This window comes from Coregonus clupeaformis, chromosome 23, assembly GCF_020615455.1.
Source record: "Coregonus clupeaformis isolate EN_2021a chromosome 23, ASM2061545v1, whole genome shotgun sequence".
In the NCBI taxonomy this organism is placed as follows: domain Eukaryota; kingdom Metazoa; phylum Chordata; class Actinopteri; order Salmoniformes; family Salmonidae; genus Coregonus; species Coregonus clupeaformis.
In genome coordinates this window covers 48,833,830-48,855,473 of record NC_059214.1, presented here as the reverse complement: position 1 = coordinate 48,855,473, position 21,644 = coordinate 48,833,830, and the positions used below count along the sequence as shown (strand labels likewise).

General features: G+C 41.6%; 1 protein-coding gene across 1 annotated transcript in view; it reads right to left on the bottom strand.

Annotated features, from left to right (window-relative positions):
- The window catches only part of LOC121536478 (collagen alpha-2(V) chain), a 57,516-nt gene that overhangs the window by 10,026 nt on the left and 25,846 nt on the right, over window positions 1–21,644 (bottom strand). Inside the window, exons 2-37 of the mRNA XM_041843771.2 lie at window positions 19,981–20,205; window positions 18,031–18,050; window positions 17,858–17,923; window positions 17,464–17,517; window positions 14,580–14,672; window positions 12,402–12,479; window positions 12,180–12,224; window positions 11,865–11,918; window positions 11,497–11,550; window positions 11,113–11,166; window positions 10,969–11,022; window positions 10,771–10,824; window positions 9,975–10,019; window positions 9,172–9,225; window positions 6,980–7,024; window positions 6,799–6,852; window positions 6,505–6,603; window positions 5,929–5,973; window positions 5,676–5,774; window positions 5,289–5,342; window positions 4,984–5,091; window positions 4,711–4,764; window positions 4,518–4,616; window positions 4,311–4,364; window positions 3,914–4,012; window positions 3,756–3,809; window positions 3,631–3,684; window positions 3,385–3,438; window positions 3,173–3,226; window positions 2,843–2,887; window positions 2,617–2,715; window positions 2,394–2,501; window positions 1,966–2,019; window positions 1,480–1,533; window positions 1,339–1,392; window positions 1,178–1,231 (exon numbers count right to left, since the gene is read on the bottom strand). Coding sequence (XP_041699705.1) covers window positions 1,178–1,231; window positions 1,339–1,392; window positions 1,480–1,533; window positions 1,966–2,019; window positions 2,394–2,501; window positions 2,617–2,715; window positions 2,843–2,887; window positions 3,173–3,226; window positions 3,385–3,438; window positions 3,631–3,684; window positions 3,756–3,809; window positions 3,914–4,012; window positions 4,311–4,364; window positions 4,518–4,616; window positions 4,711–4,764; window positions 4,984–5,091; window positions 5,289–5,342; window positions 5,676–5,774; window positions 5,929–5,973; window positions 6,505–6,603; window positions 6,799–6,852; window positions 6,980–7,024; window positions 9,172–9,225; window positions 9,975–10,019; window positions 10,771–10,824; window positions 10,969–11,022; window positions 11,113–11,166; window positions 11,497–11,550; window positions 11,865–11,918; window positions 12,180–12,224; window positions 12,402–12,479; window positions 14,580–14,672; window positions 17,464–17,517; window positions 17,858–17,923; window positions 18,031–18,050; window positions 19,981–20,205 — 2,444 coding nt within the window. The remainder of the gene's footprint in view (window positions 1–1,177; window positions 1,232–1,338; window positions 1,393–1,479; window positions 1,534–1,965; window positions 2,020–2,393; window positions 2,502–2,616; window positions 2,716–2,842; window positions 2,888–3,172; window positions 3,227–3,384; window positions 3,439–3,630; window positions 3,685–3,755; window positions 3,810–3,913; window positions 4,013–4,310; window positions 4,365–4,517; window positions 4,617–4,710; window positions 4,765–4,983; window positions 5,092–5,288; window positions 5,343–5,675; window positions 5,775–5,928; window positions 5,974–6,504; window positions 6,604–6,798; window positions 6,853–6,979; window positions 7,025–9,171; window positions 9,226–9,974; window positions 10,020–10,770; window positions 10,825–10,968; window positions 11,023–11,112; window positions 11,167–11,496; window positions 11,551–11,864; window positions 11,919–12,179; window positions 12,225–12,401; window positions 12,480–14,579; window positions 14,673–17,463; window positions 17,518–17,857; window positions 17,924–18,030; window positions 18,051–19,980; window positions 20,206–21,644) is intronic.

Below are 21,644 nucleotides of genomic sequence, written 5' to 3'. Positions count from 1 at the left end.
CTGTTCCATCTGACTGTGCAATCCACTGTCTCATCAGCGCAGCCAGGCACTTTATAAACTTGATCTCCACTGTAAAAAGCATCTAGACATTAGCTCACATTTTAGACTTAAATTTAGTTTTCAACAGCGGAGATTTGTATAAACCTTGCTGTCTGTCTCTCCGACATTTGCAACATTGTTTCAATATTCAAATTCAATCTCCAGCTGTCCCATGGTCATGAACGTGTCGGGAGTCGGGAGGAGACAGACAGGCAGGCAGCGTTTCTCAGCCAGTCGAAATCATGAATCAGCTGGCATAATTATTATGGATATATACAAAGAAATGTCAATTGAAAAAAGTAAAACAAAATGAAGTGCAGCTTGTTTGCAGTCTTTCCAGCTTCAGTTTGAAGTGATTGTGTTAACTGTGTTGTTGGCTAGCTCCTCTGAACAACAGTGTCCTGGCGAGTGAGCACATTTTCTATGCCAGGCGAAATCGCGCCTCACTAGCTCATTATTATGGATGTATCCTAATAAATGTCACTAGAAAACAGCTTAAACAAATGCAAATGTGGCTACTTTGCTGTTATTCTGGCTGCACTTTTTGACATGACTGTAAGTTAGCCGTAGTTGGCTAGCTAGCAAGCAAGGGATAAGAACGTTGCCAGCCAGTATAGCAATGGAACATTTAGAACGAATGACTGGGTCGCGCCCATAGATACCGAACTGATAGAACGAACGACCAGCCGGCTTGTGTAAGGATGAAATAGTATGAATAAATTCATAAAAAAAACATTTTTTAATGAGAATATGTCAATCATTATTTGAATATGTTGGTAACCCGTTATATAAAAGTGATAATGCCCTCGAAGCCGGTGTTTGGAGGATATATTGGCACGGTTTGCCAATATATCCAAACCAAAGAATATTGGTTTGGGTGCTAACAACACCCATGCCAATATATCCTCCAAACACTGGCTTCTCAGGCATTATCACTTAAATATAACACGATACATGATATACAGTGTGACATGAATCGTTATGATCGCTTTGTGATTTACGTCTGTAAATGAAAAGCGCTCTACAAATGTAATGTATTATTATTATTGCTACTATTGTTATTAGTATGACGCTAAGACAATCAGTTTAATGTCATCTCATAGGCATCATGGGTTTAGAATCATTAAGAAGGACTTACGGGTGGTCCACCAAACCCAACAGGACCAATAGGGCCAGGTTCACCACGGTTTCCCTGGTGGAAAAGAATACAAAACAGATCATTATGCAATAACACCTGATATGATCATTTCCAGGTAAACGTGTCACTGTTTTATACTGAACGTTCGGTTGTCCACTCACAGGCATCGCTCTTGATCCATGAGGCCCGGGAGGGCCTTTAGGTCCAGCTTCTCCCTGCAATTACAAGATCTAGTTGTTCTGGTGTCACAACAAAAGATTCACTAACTAATGATTCTAGCTATTGGCAAAATATGTCTTTACCTTTTCACCGCTGGGTCCGTGGGGTCCGGGTGGGCCAAGAGGACCAGGAAGACCCTGTGGTGAGAAAAGGTCTTGTTAGAGGAAATACATTCATCAATTTTTTGACTCCTGCAATTAATTGAGCAGGCACATTGCTCTGACAGAACATGCAGCTACATGTTTCCGAGCTGACTCCTATCCAACACTCCCCTGTAGAATAACTCATCCTTTATAAAGAAGTGTCTTTTTTTTTGTTTTACAACCCTACAGTACAGATAACTTTTCCTGTTCTGACACAATCACTGCGTGCCAGCAGTGCTCGCCAACTGTTTGAATTAGCTGGGTTTGCACCTGGGGCTTGCACCTTTCAAATAAGAACATATGGTATCGGTCTTCACATGATCAAAGCACAAAGCTATTTGTCTTAGGCCAAAATAAGAGATAACACAATGCCTCTTTGTGTTGCATCAAAGCCAAAGATAAAATGCAGGTATAAATTCGACTCACTCTTGCGCCATCGTTTCCTGGTGTACCTTCTGATCCCTTCTCTCCACCTGTCCCCTACAATGATGGAGAATGTCACATGTCAAAATCAGATGGTTAATACTATTCTTATGTTATCAGAATTATTTAAGTGTTTACTTCGACCCCCATTAACTACCAACAGCTACTGTACTCTCCCTGGGGTCCACACAAATCACAGTAGAAAACAATCATACACATTCAGTAGACAGAAACAATGATACACAGACAGCTGTACACAATCTCCCTAGACAGGATATTGTAAGATAAGGAGATGAATACACCGTCTCCCTAGACAGAATATTATAAGATAAGGAGGGTGAATACACCGTCTCCCTAGACAGGATATTATAAGGTAAGGAGACAGGATATTATAAGATAAGGAGGTAATGAAGCAGTGTGTGAATACTTACTCTGTCACCTTTAGGCCCAGGAGGACCAGAGATCCCTCTCTCACCAGGCATCCCCTGAAGACCAGGAGGCCCTAGGTCACCAACTCCACCGTGAGGACCAGGACTACCCTATGGAGAAAAAAAGCAACGGGATCAGATTCATATTTGCGGCTTCAAAGATCCAATACACAATAATCCTCCATTGAGGTTCCATATTACATCTCTATGCATGGACAACAAATACCTTTGGTCCATCGGGTCCTGGTGCTCCCGGGATTCCCTTGGGTCCAGCTAGACCGTGAGGTCCGAGTTCTCCTCTCTCTCCTGGGATTCCACGCTCTCCCTGTTTAACACAAAACAGCTGTGAGTCACACAATAGACACATATAATGCATGTGTGTCTGGTGCAATACAACATGGTATATCCAGTATGTTCAATATATATTTGTATTAGTAAGATGGTATACGTACCCTTGGTCCAATTTGACCCACAGCACCTCCTTCTCCGGGTATACCCTAAACAAAACAAAGAAAGTCGTTCTCCATCGTCATGATGTCATACAATGAGGATTGCATCCCATAAAATAGAGGATCTATTTATCTTATTAGAGATATACTTCAGCTAACTCAGACTGTGCATATGCTCAGTTGCTAGAGCATGGAGCTTGCAACGTCAGGATTGTGGGTTCGATTCCCCGCTGGGGTCACCTATGCATAAAATGTATGCATGCATGACTGTAATCACTTTGGATAAAATAGTCTGGTAAATGGCATATACTGTATATTGTTCATCAAACTCACCAGATCACCTGGTTTTCCTGACTCTCCGGGGGGACCTGGAGGTCCAGGTAATCCCTGAAACACAACAGCATATACACTTCAGATGACGATAACAGCGCGCAGTTGGTTCAATCCCATATAAATTACAAGCTTTGCTGACACTTTCAGTAATCAGCCGTTGCTAGCTAGTTCACCGTTCTTAATGCCATTGGTAAAAATGTATGATAACCCACCTGGAAGCCGTTCACACCGGGAGGTCCCATTTCTCCTCTGTCACCAGCAACACCCTTCAGACAAAGAATGAATCATTAGAACTCTTTCCAAACAGTTTACAGAACATGTTCACGCAATCGTTCATCAAGATGAGTATATTGTGATACAGCATACCTTGAAATGAGATGGGCAATGTCTATACCACAATGCTACTAGATAATCATTCATGATTAGTCATGATAATCAGAGCCAAACAGGTGACTTACCGGAGGGCCAGCGGGACCTGCAGGGCCAACCTCCCCATCTTTCCCAGGAGGACCCTAGAAAGGAAGTCATCATTAGTGATGGTCCTCACAGAGGTCATTTAGTGCTCATTGACAAAGACACTCACTCTTTGTCCTGCCACTCCCGCAGATCCTTGTTCACCTGTCTTCCCTGGATCTCCCTTTGGGTTGAAAAGACAAGGGGTCATTCAAGAGGTCATGAGGAGATAGGACAAGTTTGATAGCAAGACATGCTGAGAAGGTTAGAACTTTCAAAATTCCTTACGTTAAAGCCCTTTGGTCCAGGTGTTCCCATGGTTCCTGCAGGACCTCTGGTTCCAATAGACCCTGCTGGTCCTGGGCGGCCATCTTCTCCTGCTGGGCCCTTCAGACAGAGGACACAAGCACAACTCTTACCTCTGGCTGTTCATTCAGTGTTACGACATCTGATGCCAATGGTCAAACCTCGAAAAGAGGTACTGTCCACTCACTGATCAACTGACAAATAGACCCTGTCGGTCTAAACCTTGTAGGTATATCAGTGAAATAATTGATTTAGAACACTTGTTGGAGCTGTGGCAATCACTGAGTGCATGACCTTTTTCTCAGCTGTTTAAAAAAAAAAGTTGTATTAAGTTGGATGTGTGCAAACGTTCTTTTTATCCACCTATGGTCAACCTTACCAGTGGTCCTGGCTTGCCCTCGGCTCCCTGGACTCCTGGGGTGCCTGTCAGACCCTATAAAACAACAGACAAGGTCAGAAACAATGATCCACAGTATGTGGCACACCAAGACAGATTCCCATCAGCATCGTTGGGTTTTGAGATATAGATATGGGATGTAAGTAAATGAGGGAATCTTGGAAAGCTATAATGATGTCTTCACATTACCCTTGCGCCTGGGAGGCCAGGTTCGCCAGTGCGACCGGGATCTCCTCCTGAACCTTTAGGGCCAGATATGCCAGAAGGTCCACGATCTCCTTGAGCACCCTTCAGGAGAAACAGTATAGTGAATTAGGTTTGAGAATCCACTCTAATGACCACCAGTTTTAACTGTAATAGATCTCTGATCATCTGTCTGTACCTTAGGACCAGGTAATCCATCAGCACCGGGAAAACCTCTGTTACCAGGAGACCCCTGAAATACAGACACATAGGATATACAGGTACCAAGATTACAACCTATGAAACAATATACATTTTTCCTGCACAGGGTTGAGGACATATCCATGGAGGATGAACTGAGGTAAATGAGAATGGAGGGCTGAAATCCATCCTGAGAAGTCTGAATTTACAGTCACTGACCTAAATCCTTATAATGTAGAGGTGTTCAGTAATAGACTAACGGTAGACTCACCCGCTCACCAACAGGACCCGGTGGTCCTAACGAACCAGAGTCACCCCGAGTTCCTCTCTTTCCCTCCTCGCCCTGGGGCCCAATCACTCCTTGGGAACCAGGGGGACCCTAGGAGTCAAAACAAACTTTATTTCAAATACACTTGACATCCAACCATCTCAATACACTCTGTCCCAGCTATGACAGTGTCTCTCTTTCATCCAATGTGGAATAATGTACATTATTGTACAATATAACAAGCCCTGTGTATAAAATAATAAATACAGTACATATTCTCTGTGAAAGGTCACATTATTTGGACTTACAGATTCTCCTTTGGGTCCGGCCTCTCCTTTGTACCCAGGTACACCAACATCTCCCTGAAACAAAAACGTGAGAGGCATAAGTATATCACAAGTCACATTTTATTATAGATAATGCATCATAAAAATGAAAAACAATATTCCCATCCCCTTGTCAAACAGTCAAAACAACTATTTTGCAGTAATGGTACATTGCTTAGAAGGCGCTCTGGGCCATGTCGTGTATGCTTTGGTAAAGGCCAAAGTAACACCGAGCGATGTTTATGTCTAGAGCGTGCATGTCATAACATTGACAGTGTATTTATACATGTATAAGGTACATGAATGTCTGGACCTTGCATGAGCAGAATTATTTAAAAAAAAATCCAAAGTAAACAGACGCAACATTACCAGTTGACCTTTGATCCCAGGCTGTCCAGTGCTTCCCTGAGGTCCTGGTGGACCATGGGGTCCCAGGTGACCCCCGGGACCCTGTACACCCATGCTACCCTACAAAACAACAGGAGCATCTCTCAATACACATCAATCTTGATCATATACGTCTTTAAATACTTTAGGTATACTATTTGAAATTACAATTATGTTTAACAACAAATTATTTAATGGGAAATTAGGAGTACTAGATTAATGATAATATACATACCACTGGACCCTTAGTACCTGGGCCACCGTCAGTTCCTGAAGGACCCTAGAAATTGCAAATATGTCATATTAATCAAATCTTAAGTGCATTACCATAATGCATTGCACCATATAAGCATGTTAAAGGCCCAGTGCTGTCAAAAACGTGATTTTCCTGTGTTTTATATATATTTTCACACTATGAGGTTGGAATAATACTGTGAAATTGTGAAAATCATGATAATGCCTTTTAGTGTAAAGAGCTGTTTGAAAAGACCGCCTGAAATTTCTGCCTGTTTTGATGGGATGGAGTTTTGGCCTGCCTGGTGACATCACCATCATTAGTAGATAGACCAATATGAAAGAGAGTTCCAAACCTCTCTGCCAATAACAGCTAGTTTTCAGTTTTCCCCTCCCTACTCAGACCACTCCGAGACAGTCCTAGCAAAATTGAGAAATTACTCTTTGCTAGAAGCTATTTTTGTTTCTTTTTGACCATTTTCAGTGAAAAAAAAATCACAGTAAGGTACTTAATTGATAAAAATGGCTGCATTGGACCTTTAATAAATAGAGCAGGTGTTAGAAATAAGAGCCGTACTTGTAGGCCAGTTGCCCCTGCCCTGCCTTGGTGTCCTGTCTCACCCCTCTGGCCCTGTTGCCCCTCAGGGCCCCGCACTCCTGTGGCACCTGGTTGGCCCTGGAGAGTAGAAACAGAAATCCTCAATGAGTCCATTTTATGTATATAGACCTGCATTACCTTATTAGCTAGCTATATCTGTTATTAGGTTACATATACAACATGCTGTATACAACATTACATATACAACCTCCGAAGTCACTATTTATATCACGTAGATTTGAACATGGCTTGAATACTTTATGTTCTACTTGCCTTCATTCCTGGAATTCCTGGATATCCTGGAGGACCATTGATACCTAACGGACCCTGCAAGCATAAAACCAGAAAAGTTTAATTTATGAATTGCTGAAAAGCTGTAATATGCTAGTAGCAACTCCAGTTATTCTATGAATTTCATACACAGTAGATAATGAGATACGTCTGGTTGTCTTACCATCGGACCTGGTTTACCAATGTTCCCAGGAGGACCTTTCATACCCTACCATAAAAAACAAATAATTAATTGGATTCACGTAGGAATACAATCGTCAATTCTTGTAAAGACATACATCGGAAATGTGTATTCTGTACACTAGTCAAAGACTCTATATGACCGTAAAATATATTTGAATAAATAATTGAGCACTCTAGGTGAACATAACAATACATTGCCTTGCAAAAATATTCATCCCCCTTGGAGTTTTTCCTATTTTGTTGCATTACAACCTGTAATTTAAATGGATTTTATTTGGATTTCATGTAATGGACATACACAAAATAGTCCAAATTGGTGAAGTGAAAAAAAATAAAAAATAACTTGTTTCAAAAAATTCTAAGAAATAAATAATGGAAAAGTGGTGCGTGCATATGTATTCACCCCCTTTGCTATGAAGGCCCTAAATAAGATCTGGTGCAACCAATTACCTTCAGAAGTCACATAATTAGTTAAATAAAGTCCACCTGTGTGCAATCTAAGTGTCACATGATCTGTAACATGATCTCAGTATATATACACATGTTCTGAAATGCCCCAGAGTCTGCAACACCACTAAGCAAGGGGCACCACCAAGCAAGCAGCACCATGAAGACCAAGGAGCTCTCCAAACAGGTCATGGATAAAGTTGTGGAGAAGTACAGATCAGGGTTGGGTTATAAAAAAATATCGGAAACTTTAAACATCCCACAGAGCACCATTAAATCCATTGTAAAACATTTTTTGGAAAGAATATGGCACCACTACAAACCTGCCAAGAGAGGTCAGCCCACTAAAACTCACGGACCAGGCAAGGTGGGCATTAATCAGAGAGGCAACAAAGAGACCAAAGATAACCCTGAAGGAGCTGCAAAGCTCCACAGCGGAGATTGGAGTATCTGTCCATAGGACCACTTTAAGCCGTACACTCCACAGAGCTGGGCTTTACAGAAGAGTGGCCAGAAAAAAGCCATTGCTTAAAGAAAAAAATAAGCAAACATGTTTGGTGTTCACCAAAAGGCATGTGGGAGACTCCCCAAACATATGGAAGAAGGTACTCTGGTCAGATGGCTTTTTGGCCATCAAGGAAAACGCTATGTCTGGCGCAAACCCAACACCTCTCATCAACCCAAGAACACCATGAAAAACATCCCCACAGCATGATGCTGCCACCACCATGCTTCACTGTGGGGATGTTTTTCATCTGCAGGGACTGGGAAACTGGTCAGAATTGAAGGAATGATGGATGGCACTAAATACAGGGAAATTCTTGAGGGAAACCTGTTTCAGTCTTCCAGAGATTTGAGACTGGGACGGAGGTTCACCTTCCAGCAGGACAATGACCCTAAGCATACTGCTAAAGCAACATTTGAGTGGTTTAAGGGAAAACATTTAAAATGTATTGGAATGGCCTAGTCAAAGCCCAGACCTCAATCCAATTGAAAATCTGTGGTATGAATTAAAGATTGCTGTACACCAGCGGAACCCATCCAACTTGAAGGAGCTGGAGCAGTTTTGCCTTGAAGAATGGACAAAAATCCCAGTGGCTAGATGTGCCAAGCTTAAAAATTATTTTGCATCTTCAAAGTGGTAGGCATGTTGTGTAAATCAAATGATACAACCCCCAAGTTTTTATTTTTTATTATTCCAGGTTGTAAGGCAATGAAATAGGAAAAATGCCAAGTGGGGTGAATACTTTCGCAAGCCACTGTAGCTTGTTATCTTGAGACATTCATTGTATACCCTTGCACAGTATATATGGCCACTTTAAGAAATGGAACACTAGTCACTTTAATAATAAATAATAATAAATAATAATGTTTACATATCTTGCACTACTCATCTCATATGTATATACCACATTCTATTCTATAATAATCTTCTGTATCTTAGTCCATGCCGCTCTGGCATTGCTTGTCCATATATGTATATATTCTTAAATCCCATTCCTTACTTTTTTTTGTGTGTATATGTTGTGAAAATTGTTAGATATTACTGCACTGTCGGAGCTAGAAGCACAAGCATTTCGCTTCACCCGCTATAACAACTGCTAAACACGTGTATGTGACAAATGAAATCTGATTTGATTTGATTTGAAAAAGGAGCGATGCATCAGAGAACGCTATTAAGGGCTGTGTGGAATAATGCACTTTATTATAAGTTCTCATTCTTACTGGTACTCCGTTAGCTCCTAAGCGGCCTCTCTCCCCAGGCATGCCTCTAGGGCCCTACGAAGCAATACATCATGATTACTTTTACAGTGGCACAGCAATAAACAAATAAATGTAACAAAAAAAAAAGTTAAAGTAAAAAGGTGAAGAAAGGAGGTGTTAATTGGCAGTGATTTGATACACTAGGACTAAACTGTTCTACAGTCCTACAAATAGGTCCAACTGCTACTCCAGAGCAACCATGAAGCACTGTTCTACAGTCCTACAAATAGGTCCAACTGCTACTCCAGAGCAACCATGAAGCAATACCATTGCTTCATGTCTTATTAAATAGGCTTCTACTAACAGGAATTCATCATTTGAAAAAAAATGTGTCATTGCATTTTTAAATAATGTATTCATTTAACTATGCCTGTTAGTTATGCATATTGCATTGTTTATTTTAGACAGCTGAAAGAAATTAAAGCCAAAGGTAATCTAGCAGTACAGCTTCTGGTCATGTGCTGCATCCACATACTGGCTTCCTCTGCTTGACTCCCTTCATTATTCTGCATTACACTATGAAGAATCTGGACTGGTCAAAGCCAACACCAGGTAGGCATCCACCATTTTACTTTCACCTTTCTTATCTTTTTTGATTGGTGCAGAAGTTGAGGAGTAACTTCTAAAAGAACCAATAGTAAATTGCTATCAACATAACAGTTGCTCTCTTTATCTCAGTGGTCTTTGCTTAAAATTGCATTTTGTCAGAGACAGCATAAGTTGTTAGTACACAATACTGTATATTTAAAATATGTTCCACTTACCATAGGGCCAGGTGTGCCAATCGGACCAGTGGGACCTAATGCACCCTAAAAGATCAATGACAGAAACATTGCATTCATCAATACATGCTTTGCAATACTCCACAGCACGTGTCAAACTCATTCCACGGAGGGCCGAGTGTCTGCGGTTTTTCGCTCCACCCTTGTGCTTGATTGATAATTTTAGACACAGACACACACATACACATGATAACACACACACACACTCTATACACACATACACATTTTGTGTTGTAGATATGTGATAGTAGAGTAGTGGCCTGAGGGCACACACTTGATGTGTTGTGAAAAGTGTTATGAATTGTAATGTAATATTTTGTATTGTATATAACTGCCTTGATATTGTAGATCTGCCTTGATATTGTAGAACTGCCATAATATTGTAGATCTGCCTTAATATTGTAGATCTGCCTTAATGTTGTATAACTGCCTTAATGTTGCTGGACCCCAGGAAGAGTAGCAGCTAATGGGGCTCCTTAATAAATACAAAAAAAATGAATGTCACAAATTAGTAAGGAACTCCCCTCACCTGGTTGTCTAGGTCTTAATTTCAAGAAAACCTGCAGACACTCGGCCCTCCATGGAATGAGTTTGACACCCTGATCTACAGTATGCATAGCTATACTTATTATATATACGAAACTGATGTATCATGACTAGAAATAACTATTGTGTCTATATGAATCATAAAACCAGTCAGTTATAACATAATATGTAGATGAATATCACTGTCAGTTATAAAAGCAGTCAGTTATAATATAATATGTAGATGTTCTACCTTGGATCCTACAGTTCCAGTTTCTCCTCTTAGACCCATTGGACCTGCGTGACCCTGAAAGAAGGAATGTGTATTTCTCCATTAACAACAACAATAATAATAATAATAGTAATATTTCATTTGTATGGTGTTTTAATGATGGCGTTAGCTCAGAGCTCTACATAGGCAATATAATAATATTGGGGCTGTTGTACTTACTCTATGGCCTTTCAGTCCTGGAGGCCCAGGTGTCCCTGGAAATCCTCTAGCTCCCTGAAATACATTGCATGGTATTTGAGTACAGTATTCCAGTCATTTTAGTAATAATTTCAAGCGTAACACTTCTATTGATATATAACTTACCGCTGATCCAGGGAAACCCATCTCTCCTGAATTTCCAGCTTTCCCTGCTTCTCCCTAGGATGACATCACAATAGATGAGCAACAGTGCCATTTACTAAAAGTATAAAGGCTGGTGTTTCTTACACATCAGGGTTGAGGTTAGCAAGCCTTCTATCTAGTATGTTCATGTCTTTTGAGATTGTTTCTGTTGGGAAGGTTATTGTGACACAGAGCATATGGAATGCAGTCCATCTTTGCCATGGCGGACCTACATTTCAAACCAGCATTCTTCACAACAGACTCATCATGAGGCCACTGACATTACCACCAGTCCATTAAAACCATGTATTTGATATAAAGGTTGGCGTCAGTACATCTGGTGAACAGAGATGAGAGTTTACTCACGTCTTCACCTGGCTTTCCAGGTGGCCCTTCAGGTCCCCTTTGTCCAGATGGACCCTACAACAGAAGATTATGATAAGACATTATATAAGGGGGTCATACATGCTAATTGCATGTGCTACAATGCATTAGAACGGCATCATAATATATTATACCTGTTAGCTGTATGTAAAGTGTTACCAGGAGATTAAATGGTCAACATAAACAGTTGCACATATTCTTTTGTGTTGTTTGTTTTCAAGAAGATGGATGTGACTACTGTGGTGCCAACATGACTCAAGGTGCTATTCTTTATAGACACTTTGTTGAGAATGGTCGCAACAAACAGGGAACACCGGACCAGAAACATGACAGGGAGAATGTTATCATACCATGTGACCTGGATCACCGACTTCCCCAGGGGCTCCTTGTGGTCCAGAATGGCCCTGAGAGAGAGAGAGAGAGAGAGAGAGAGAGAGAGACACAGACAGACAGACAGACAGACAGACAGACAGACAGACAGACAGACAGACAGACAGACAGACAGACAGACAGACAGACAGACAGACAGACAGACAGAGAGAGAGAGAGAGAGAGAGAGAGAGAGAGAGAGAGAGAGAGAGAGAGAGAGAGAACAAACAGAGTGAACGGCTTGCTCCAAATATAATTGTTTTAAATATTATTTTCATGAGTAGTTTTTAACTTACAGGGTTTCCATTTGGCCCAGGAGGTCCTCTTGCTCCTGACTCTCCCTAAAACACACATTGCATAATTGCACACAGAATCAGAAACAGTATGAGCCCCACAGTTCAACAAATTCCAAAAATACACCAACATCAGCACATAAGTTAAATGATCCAAGCCATAGTAAAGAAATACGGCACAAAAAACTTGTGTGACCTAAGATGTTTCCACTGCACCCTTCTTACCCTAGTTCCTGGCACCATGGCCGTTTGGCCGGCTGATTTCTCATCCCCAAAGCCTCCAGCCATCTGAGCTCCCAGTCCCTGGGGAAACAGAACAGTGATTTACAGTATTGGATATTCAACATGAAACTCAGAGGCCACTAAGCATTACAATAGGCCAGGTAACAGCCAGGTGTGTTTTTCCTGTCTCCATACTATGTTTCTCAATAGGCCAGGTAACGGCCATGTGTGTTTTTCCTGTCTCCATACTATGTTTCTCAATAGGCCAGGTAACGGCCAGGTGTTTTTCCTGTCTCCATACTATGTTTCTCATTAGGCCAGGTAACGGCCAGGTGTGTTTTTCCTGTCTCCATACTATGTTTCTCAATAGGCCAGGTAAAAGCCAGGTGTGTTTTTCCTGTCTCCATACTATGTTTCTCAATAGGCCAGGTAACGGCCAGGTGTGTTTTTCTTGTTTCCATAATATGTTTCTCAATAGGCCAGGTAACAGCCAGGTGTGTTTTTCTTGTTTCCATACTATGTTTCTCAATAGGCCAGATTCTAGAAGATGATTTCTCCTGTCCTGTGTGCTGTGACATCTTCAGGGATCCTGTGGTTTTGTACAGTAGCCACAGCGCCAGTAAAACGTGCCTCGAGGAGTACTGGAAAACGTAAGGAAGACCAGGAGTGTCCAGTCTGCAGGAGGATCTCCTCAATGCCTTTTCCAGCAGTGAGCCTTACCCTGAAGAGGCTGTGTGAGGGCTTCCTACAGCAGAGGCAGAGATCCAGAGATGCAGCCGGGTCTGAGAGACTCTGCACTCGGCACAAAAAGAAACTCAAGCTCTTCTGTCTGGGGGGATCAACATCCTGTCTGTTTGGTGTGTCAGGATTCAAGAACACGCACAGGCCACAAGTTCTGTCCCATAGATGATGTCCAAGAACACAAGGAAAAAGGTTGAACTGGAGACCTTGAAGGAGAAGCTGGGTCTTTTTACTGAAGCCAAAGTAACCTGTGATCAAACAGCAAAGTACATTAAGATTTTACACACATGCAGATCAGGATAGAGTTTGATGATCTTCGGAAAATTCTACTAGATGAAGAGGAGGCCAGGATATGTGCTCTGAGGGAGGAAGAGGAGACAATTTGGATGGTAAATAAGAAGACTGAAGAGATGACCAAAGTTATCTCAAATCTTTCAGATCCGATCAGAGCCGTAGAGGAGTGTCTAGAGGGTGACCACATCCCCTTCCTGCAGAGATACAAGGACATTCTATACATGGCCAGATCCCAGTCCACACTAGCGGATCCACAGCTGCACTCAGGATCACTAATAAACGTGGGCAATCACCTGGGCAACCTGCAGTTCAGAATATGGGAGAAGCTGCAGGGGATTGTGCCATACTTTCCTGTGACCCTGGACCCAAACACTGCCCACCCAGACCTGCTGGTGTATCATGACCTGGTAAGGTTTCGACTCAGAGACTCTCTCTGTTTTGAGACTGACCAGATGGATCCTCAACCTGACAACCCAGAGAGGTTCAATCACCACGAAGGGGTTCTGGGCTCTGAGGGCTTCGACTCAGGGATACACAGCTGGGTGGTGGAGGTTAAGAGCAGTACGTTAACGGGAGGTGTTTACAGCATCCTGTCCGTACCTGAGGAGCACATCATTCTCACAGTGACACAGATGCCCCAGAGGATCAGAATGATGCTGGACTGGGATGGAGGAAAGCTGACGTTCTTTGACCCTGATAACAATTAACGTCTTCACACGATCACACACACTTTCACAGAGAAAGTCTTTCCATAAATGAGCAATTGGTCTGATCTCTACCTTCTAAATATCTTACCAGTGAAGGTAACAGTGGAACAGCACAGGGAGAGATGATTCCACCTCTGTATGAAACACTTTTGCGCATGGATATATCCTTAAAAATATATACTGTATATACACATTTATGTACATTTTGGAGGGTATCATTTAACCCCACTGTTAGCACGACGTTAATAGAACTATTGATTGTAAAGACATGACTAACATGTTTGGCATTGAATTTATCCATTGCCAATCCAGCACAGTGTCAAAGCTATCTAGTGAGAATTCACTATATGAGGGTAACGCTTAACAATAACGTTGCCTTTATAAAGGGTTACATTTGAGATGATACATGTTTATGAGGGGTAGGTATTGTGGTACATACTCCTGGAGGACCTTGGTTTCCTGCAGGCCCTGGCTCTCCTGGGTTTCCAGGCACACCAGGCTCTCCGTCATATCCTGCTGGTCCACGCTGCCCCTTTAGATAGATAATGTCATGTTAATATAATCAGGATGAAGCAACTCATTACAGGTAAAATACTGTGTCATTCATTAAGTGCCAAATCTTAACTTGTTACTGTGTAAACCTAATTTTTTCTCAACTCATGTATTGATATCAGTGACCCCTGAGTTATGGATCTCCGTTTATGTTTAGTAAAATAATGTGTCGACATTCATGTTGCCTTGTGTTCTAAACGCAGGTTTTCTAGTTGATACACAATAACAATAGATTATGAAAATGGCCACAATGAGAAGAAATAAATCATTACAGCTTATGCTTGACAAACCTAACATGAGAGGCAGACGAAGGACATATTATGTAATAAATCATAAATATTCATGATGTTCTGCTAAATGTATGCCCTCAACAGCTTCAGCATTCCAATGAGAGGGGCGTATTCATTTATCATTTAGGTTTTTGTTTGCGAACTGAATTTAAATGGAATGAACACGTTTGCGGAATGGGTCTTTCGGGAGCCCATTCTAATGATAATGTAAAATAAATGGTGTGTTGACTTTTTTTTATCACAGTGTTTTTTCATCAAAGAGTACAATATCCATACAGTGCACAGTATATAATTGTGTGTCTAAAATCTTTAACATGTCATGTACTGTTGATTATCTTTGAGGATACTGTATTCTATTTGAGCACGACAATGAAAGCCATTGATAAAAAAAAAAAAATCTATATACAGTGGGGAAAAAAAGTATTTAGTCAGCCACCAATTGTGCAAGTTCTCCCACTTAAAAAGATGAGAGAGGCCTGTAATTTTCATCATAGGTACACGTCAACTATGACAGACAAATTGAGAATTTTTTCTCTCCAGAAAATCACATTGTAGGATTTTTAATGAATTTATTTGCAAATTATGGTGGAAAATAAGTATTTGGTCACCTTCAAACAAGCAAGATTTCTGGCTCACAGACCTGTAACTTCTTCTTTAAGAGGCTCCCCTGTCCTCCACTCGTTACCTGTATTAATGGCACCTGTTTGAACTTGTTATCAGTATAAAAGACACCTGTCCACAACCTCAAACAGTCACACTCCAAACTCCATTATGGCCAAGACCAAAGAGCTGTCAAAGGACACCAGAAACAAAATTGTAGACCTGCACCAGGCTGGGAAGACTGAATATGCAATAGGTAAGCAGCTTGGATTGAAGAAATCAACTGTGGGAGCAATTATTAGGAAATGGAAGACACTGATAATCTCCCTCTATCTCGGGCTCCACGCAAGATCTTACCCCGTGGGGTCAAAATGATCACAAAAAATCCCAGAACCACACGGGGGGACCTAGTGAATGACCTGCAGAGAGCTGGGACCAAAGTAACAAAGCCTACCATCAGTAACACACTAAGCCGCCAGGGACTCAAATCCTGCAGTGCCAGACGTGTCCCCCTGCTTAAGCCAGTACATGTCCAGGCCCGTCTGAAGTTTGCTAGAGTGCATTTGGATGATCCAGAAGAGGATTGGGAGAATGTCATATGGTCAGATGAAACCAAAATAGAACTTTTTGGTAAAAACTCAACTCGTCGTGTTTGGAGGACAAAGAATGCTGAGTTGCATCCAAAGAACACCATACCTACTGTGAAGCATGGGGGTGGAAACATCATGCTTTGGGGCTGTTTTTTCTGCAAAGGGACCAGGACGACTGATCCGTGTAAAGGAAAGAATGAATGGGGCCATGTATCGTGAGATTTTGAGTGAAAACCTCCTTCCATCAGCAAGGGCATTGAAGATGAAACGTGGCTGGGTCTTTCAGCATGACAATGATCCCAAACACACCGCCCGGGCAACGAAGGAGTGGCTTCGTAAGAAGCATTTCAAGGTCCTGGAGTGGCCTAGCCAGTCTCCAGATCTCAACCCCATAGAAAATCTTTGGAGGGAGTTGAAAGTCCGTGTTGCACTGCGATAGCCCCAAAACATCACTGCTCTAGAGGAGATCTGCATGGAGGAATGGGCCAAAATACCAGCAACAGTGTGTGAAAACCTTGTGAAGACTTACAGAAAACGTTTGACCTGTGTCATTGCCAACAAAGGGTATATAACAAAGTATTGAGAAACTTTTGTTATTGACCAAATACTTATTTTCCACCATAATTTGCAAATAAATTCATTAAAAATCCTACAATGTGATTTTCTGGATTTTTTTCTTCTCATTTTGTCTGTCATAGTTGACGTGTACCTATGATGAAAATTACAGGCCTCTCATCTTTTTAAGTGGGAGAACTTGCACAATTGGTGGCTGACTAAATACTTTTTCCCCCCACTGTAATTATCTTCTGTTCATAATCACATACATTAGTTGCTTCTCTGAAATATCCTAATTCAATTGAAACTGAGTAGAAGGTTTATTATCATGTCTCAGCCTGGAGATAGCATGAAGACTGTGTTATACCTGCCATTATATAAAGAGTGAATATGCCTTAAACATATTTTCCAAATCAAGCTACATGACATTGTCTTTTTATAAGACAAGCTCTGTGTGTACTGCAAAGTTGGGGCCAAATTGATCACTTCGGAGGGGGTGTCACAGAAAAGGGGTGGGTGATCATACTATTGGGTTAGACCCAGGAAAAGGAATGATAAAGGACTTTGAGATTTGGCAAAGATCCGACTTTAATTGAAACTCACTGTTTTTTAAAAAATTTATTGTCAATGTGCCAATGTAAATAAGTATACATTACAGAACTCCAGCGTAGCTACAGCATGATGTATATGCATCCTAGAGGTTTGTGTGTTTTCACAAGTCATGTTTGGAACGTACAGGTCTTCCAGTCTGGCCTCGGTCCCCTCTGAATCCTGGCGACCCGGGAGGCCCCTGTTGTGGGACAAAAAGAACGGATGGATAAAGCCACACTAGTGTCCCTTCATTAATCACATGATGACATCATCACTGAACTGGAGCAAAGTCATTATTGATGCTATGTCAAGTACAGTTGCACTACACAGGAATCCTTTCATGTCAAGTTATAGGTAACTGTGCTCTTCTGCCATCTAGAGTTGACTCAAAGAGTCTTACAAAATCCACACCACAAGTGAAAAACAACTGTTAAAAAAACGTAAACCTTAACGCTATATGTTGGTGAATCTCGACAAAGCACCACATCACAAACTCAGTTTATAATAGACTCTGAAAACAAAGTGACCTGTAAGCTTACCATAGGCCCAGGACGACCTCTGATCCCAGTCACCTGCGGTACATCTCCAGGTTCTCCTTTCTGACCCTATAAACAAAGAGCAAGATGACAGATGTTGCTTTACCGTTAAAATCAAGTTAGTCATAAGATATTGTAAATATGTTTAATAATCACATGGAGATCCTAAAGCTTACCCTGTAGACTCTGCCACCGTCTGAAAATGACAGAACAGACATTAACAAAGAATTATCTTACAAAAGCCTCTAGTCTACATTTACTGCATTGTCATTAGTGGAGTTAACTCTTATTTTCTTCATAGTAAAGCACTGGGTTGACATGGAGATGGTGCACATAGATTTATGTTTACTTTACAAGACAAACAGGGGCCTGCCATATGTTGCTACTTATTTTGAGATGAGACATACAGTGCCTTGCAAAAGTATTCATCCCCCTTGGAGTTTTTCCTATTTTGTTGCATTACAACCTGTAATTTAAATGGATTTTTATTTGGATTTCATGTAATGGACATACACAAAATAGTCCAAATTGGTGAAGTGAAATGAAAAAAATAACTTCTTTCAAAAAATTCAAAGAAATAAATAACGGAAAAGTGGTGCGTGCATATGTATTCACCACCTTTGCTATGAAGCCCCTAAATAAGATCTGGTGCAACCAATTACCTTCAGAAGTCACATAATTTGTTAAATAAAGTCCACCTGTGTGCATCTAAGTGTCACATGATCTGTCACATGATCTCAGTACATATACACCTGTTCTGAAAGGCCCCAGAGTCTGCAACACCACTAAGCAAGGGGCACCACCAAGCAAGCGTCACCATGAAAACCAAGGAGCTCTCCAAACAGGTCAGGGACAAAGTTGTGGAGAAGTACAGATCAGGGTTGGGTTATTAAAAAATATCCTAAACTTTAAACATCCCACAGAGCACCATTAAATCCATTATTAAAAAATAACCTGCCAAGAGAGGGCTGCCCAACAAAACTCACGGACCAGGCAAGGTGGGCATTAATCAGAGAGGCAACAAAGAGACCAAAGATAACCCTGAAGGAGCTGCAAAGCTCCACAGCGGAGATTGGAGTATCTGTCCATAGGACCACTTTAAGCTATACACTCCACAGAGCTGGGCTTTACTGAAGAGTGGCCAGAAAAAAGCCATTGTTTCAAGAAATAAATAAGCAAACACATTTGGTGTTCTCCAAAAGGCATGTGGGAGACTCCCCAAACATATGGAAGAAGGTACTCTGGTCAGATGAGACAAAAATTGAGCTTTTTGGCCATCAAGGAGAACGCTATGTCTGGCGCAAAACCAACGCCTCTCATCACCCCGAGAACACCATCGGCAGGGACTGGGAAACTGGTCAGAATTGAAGGAATGATGGATGGCGCTAAATACAGGGAAATCCTTGAGGGAAACCTGTTTCAGTCTTCCAGAGATTTGAGACTGGAACGGAGGTTCACCTTCCAGCAGAATAATGACCCTAAGCATACTGCTAAAGCAACACTCGAGTGGTTTAAGGGGAAACATTTAAATGTCTTGGAATGGCCTAGTCAAAGCCCAGACCTCAATCCAATTGAGAATCTGTGGTATGACTTAACGATTGCTGTACACCAGCAGAACCCATCCAACTTGAAGGAGCTGGAGCAGTTTTGCCTTGAAGAATGGGCAAAAATCCCAGTGGCTAGATGTGCCAAGGTTATAGAGACATACCCCAAGAGACTTGCAGCTGTAATTGCTGCAATAGGTGGCTCTACAAAGTATTGACTTTAGGCAGGGTGAATAGTTATTCACGCTCATGTTCTGTTTTTTTGTCTTATTTCTTGTTTGTTTCACAATAAAATATACTTTGCATCCTCAAAGTCGTAGGCATGTTGTGTAAATCAAATGATACAAACCCCCCAAAAAATCCATTTTAATTCCAGGCTATAAGGCAACAAAATAAGAAAAATGCCAAGGGGGTGAATACTTTCGCAAGCCACTGTAATGGCACCTAATATAATAATATGTAGTTACATTAGTAGTTACACATTCAATGACAGTTCACACTGGGTTCTCTCATAAGAAAAATATGCCTTTGTCATGACTTCGGGTTACTACAAATTTCGGGTTACGCTTTCCGACCGCTCACCAGGTCTGCCGTTGCCACTGGTGTCTGTGCTGCCCTCGCTCTGGCAGATGGGACAGCACTCGCCCTCGGGGATGGTCACCTTCTCACAGTTGGACAGCTCATCGCACTGGATCTCGTCGCACAGGACGGCGCCACTGTCGCACACGCAGATCCGACATGGCTCTGGTTTCCAAATGTCTCGGTTGGTGTACACCTGGCCGTCGACCGTGCAGCCCAGGTCATCTCCTGTGGAGGGCGGGACAGACAGGAAAGGTCAGACAGGAAAGGCCAGACAGGAAAAGGTCAGACAGGAAAGGTCAGACAGGATAGGTCAGAGAGGAAAGGTCAGACAGGAAAGGTCAGAGAGGGAACGTGAGCAACAGAAAGGAACTGTGATGGGGAGGAGCATATTAGAGAGATCTGCTTTTCTGTGAATAAATTGATGAGAACAGGGACAGGAAGAAGTTGAACGCAAAAACTTCCTCCTTGGACTCTGACATTGCAAAACCTTTTGCTTTCTTTACTGGCATGCAGTATCACCAACAACAAAATTAACACAAACCCAATTGGACACTTTAAACACAGAAGAATAAATGCAATGTTAGTGTAACAGAATCTTATTATTCTGTATCATAAATCAACAACAGGTAACTGTGTTTAGCAGTGATGTGGAACATATGTTTTCCATTATGTACTGGATAAAATCTCAGTTCAACTGCAGGCAAAAGAGGGTTCTAGAAAAGGTGACTGTCGGTTGTTGTAAAGTCTCCCCACTGTCAGACATGAGGTAATTTCCTCCAAAAGGAATGCCTCGAAAACCTGACTCACAGACTCACAAAAAAATGACCCAGCCACCAATAAACAATTTCCCCGCATAGATATACCAATAAAATACTAAAAGTGTATTACACACACAGAAAAGTTGTGGAAAGGGGATATTAAATAGTAATGGTGTACTATAAAACACAAAACATATTGAGTGCTTATGCGAATTTACAACAAAGCTTAATGGGTTTACCTGGTCTAACTGCCCCAAATGCAGCAGAAAGTAGGCTATATCACAAAAAGCTCCCATATGTTTTTAACACAATTTATCCACAGTTGCACCCACATACTTATTGATTATGATTAATATTTATCTACTTCGTTGTTTATCGAACCTCTACCTTACCAGGTTAGTAAGTTGACTGAAAAGAACACATTCTCATTCAAAGCAACAACCTGATGGAGAGATACAGGGGAAAGGAGAGCGTTTCTAGGTAGTCATGACAACTGACACACAAAACCTAAACAAACTTATCAACGGTCTGAGTTGATGGAGTAAAGGTGACTTGCAGGCCCTTTACCTGTTCTCATTTTAAACACCAGGTGGCATCACTGAGCTTTATAGGTAACCCCTTGACATGAACACGCCTCAGACTGGTCAGAGTGCCAGAGGAACATGTCTACCAGACCAACAGCTCTCACAAGACGCTACTTTTATAGCATTAAAATGTTTCCACTTATAGCTTATTTTCCTCAGTGTGCTGTGAGATCTGACTGGGAGGAACAGCCTGAGCCGTCGGCTATGTCATCACTTTGGCACTGTGGGGGTAACGGATCATTCTAGATTAGCTCATCTGCTAAATGAACCATCTGTTATCTCACTCCGCAACAGATACAAAACAACCACAGGCAGAGTTTTG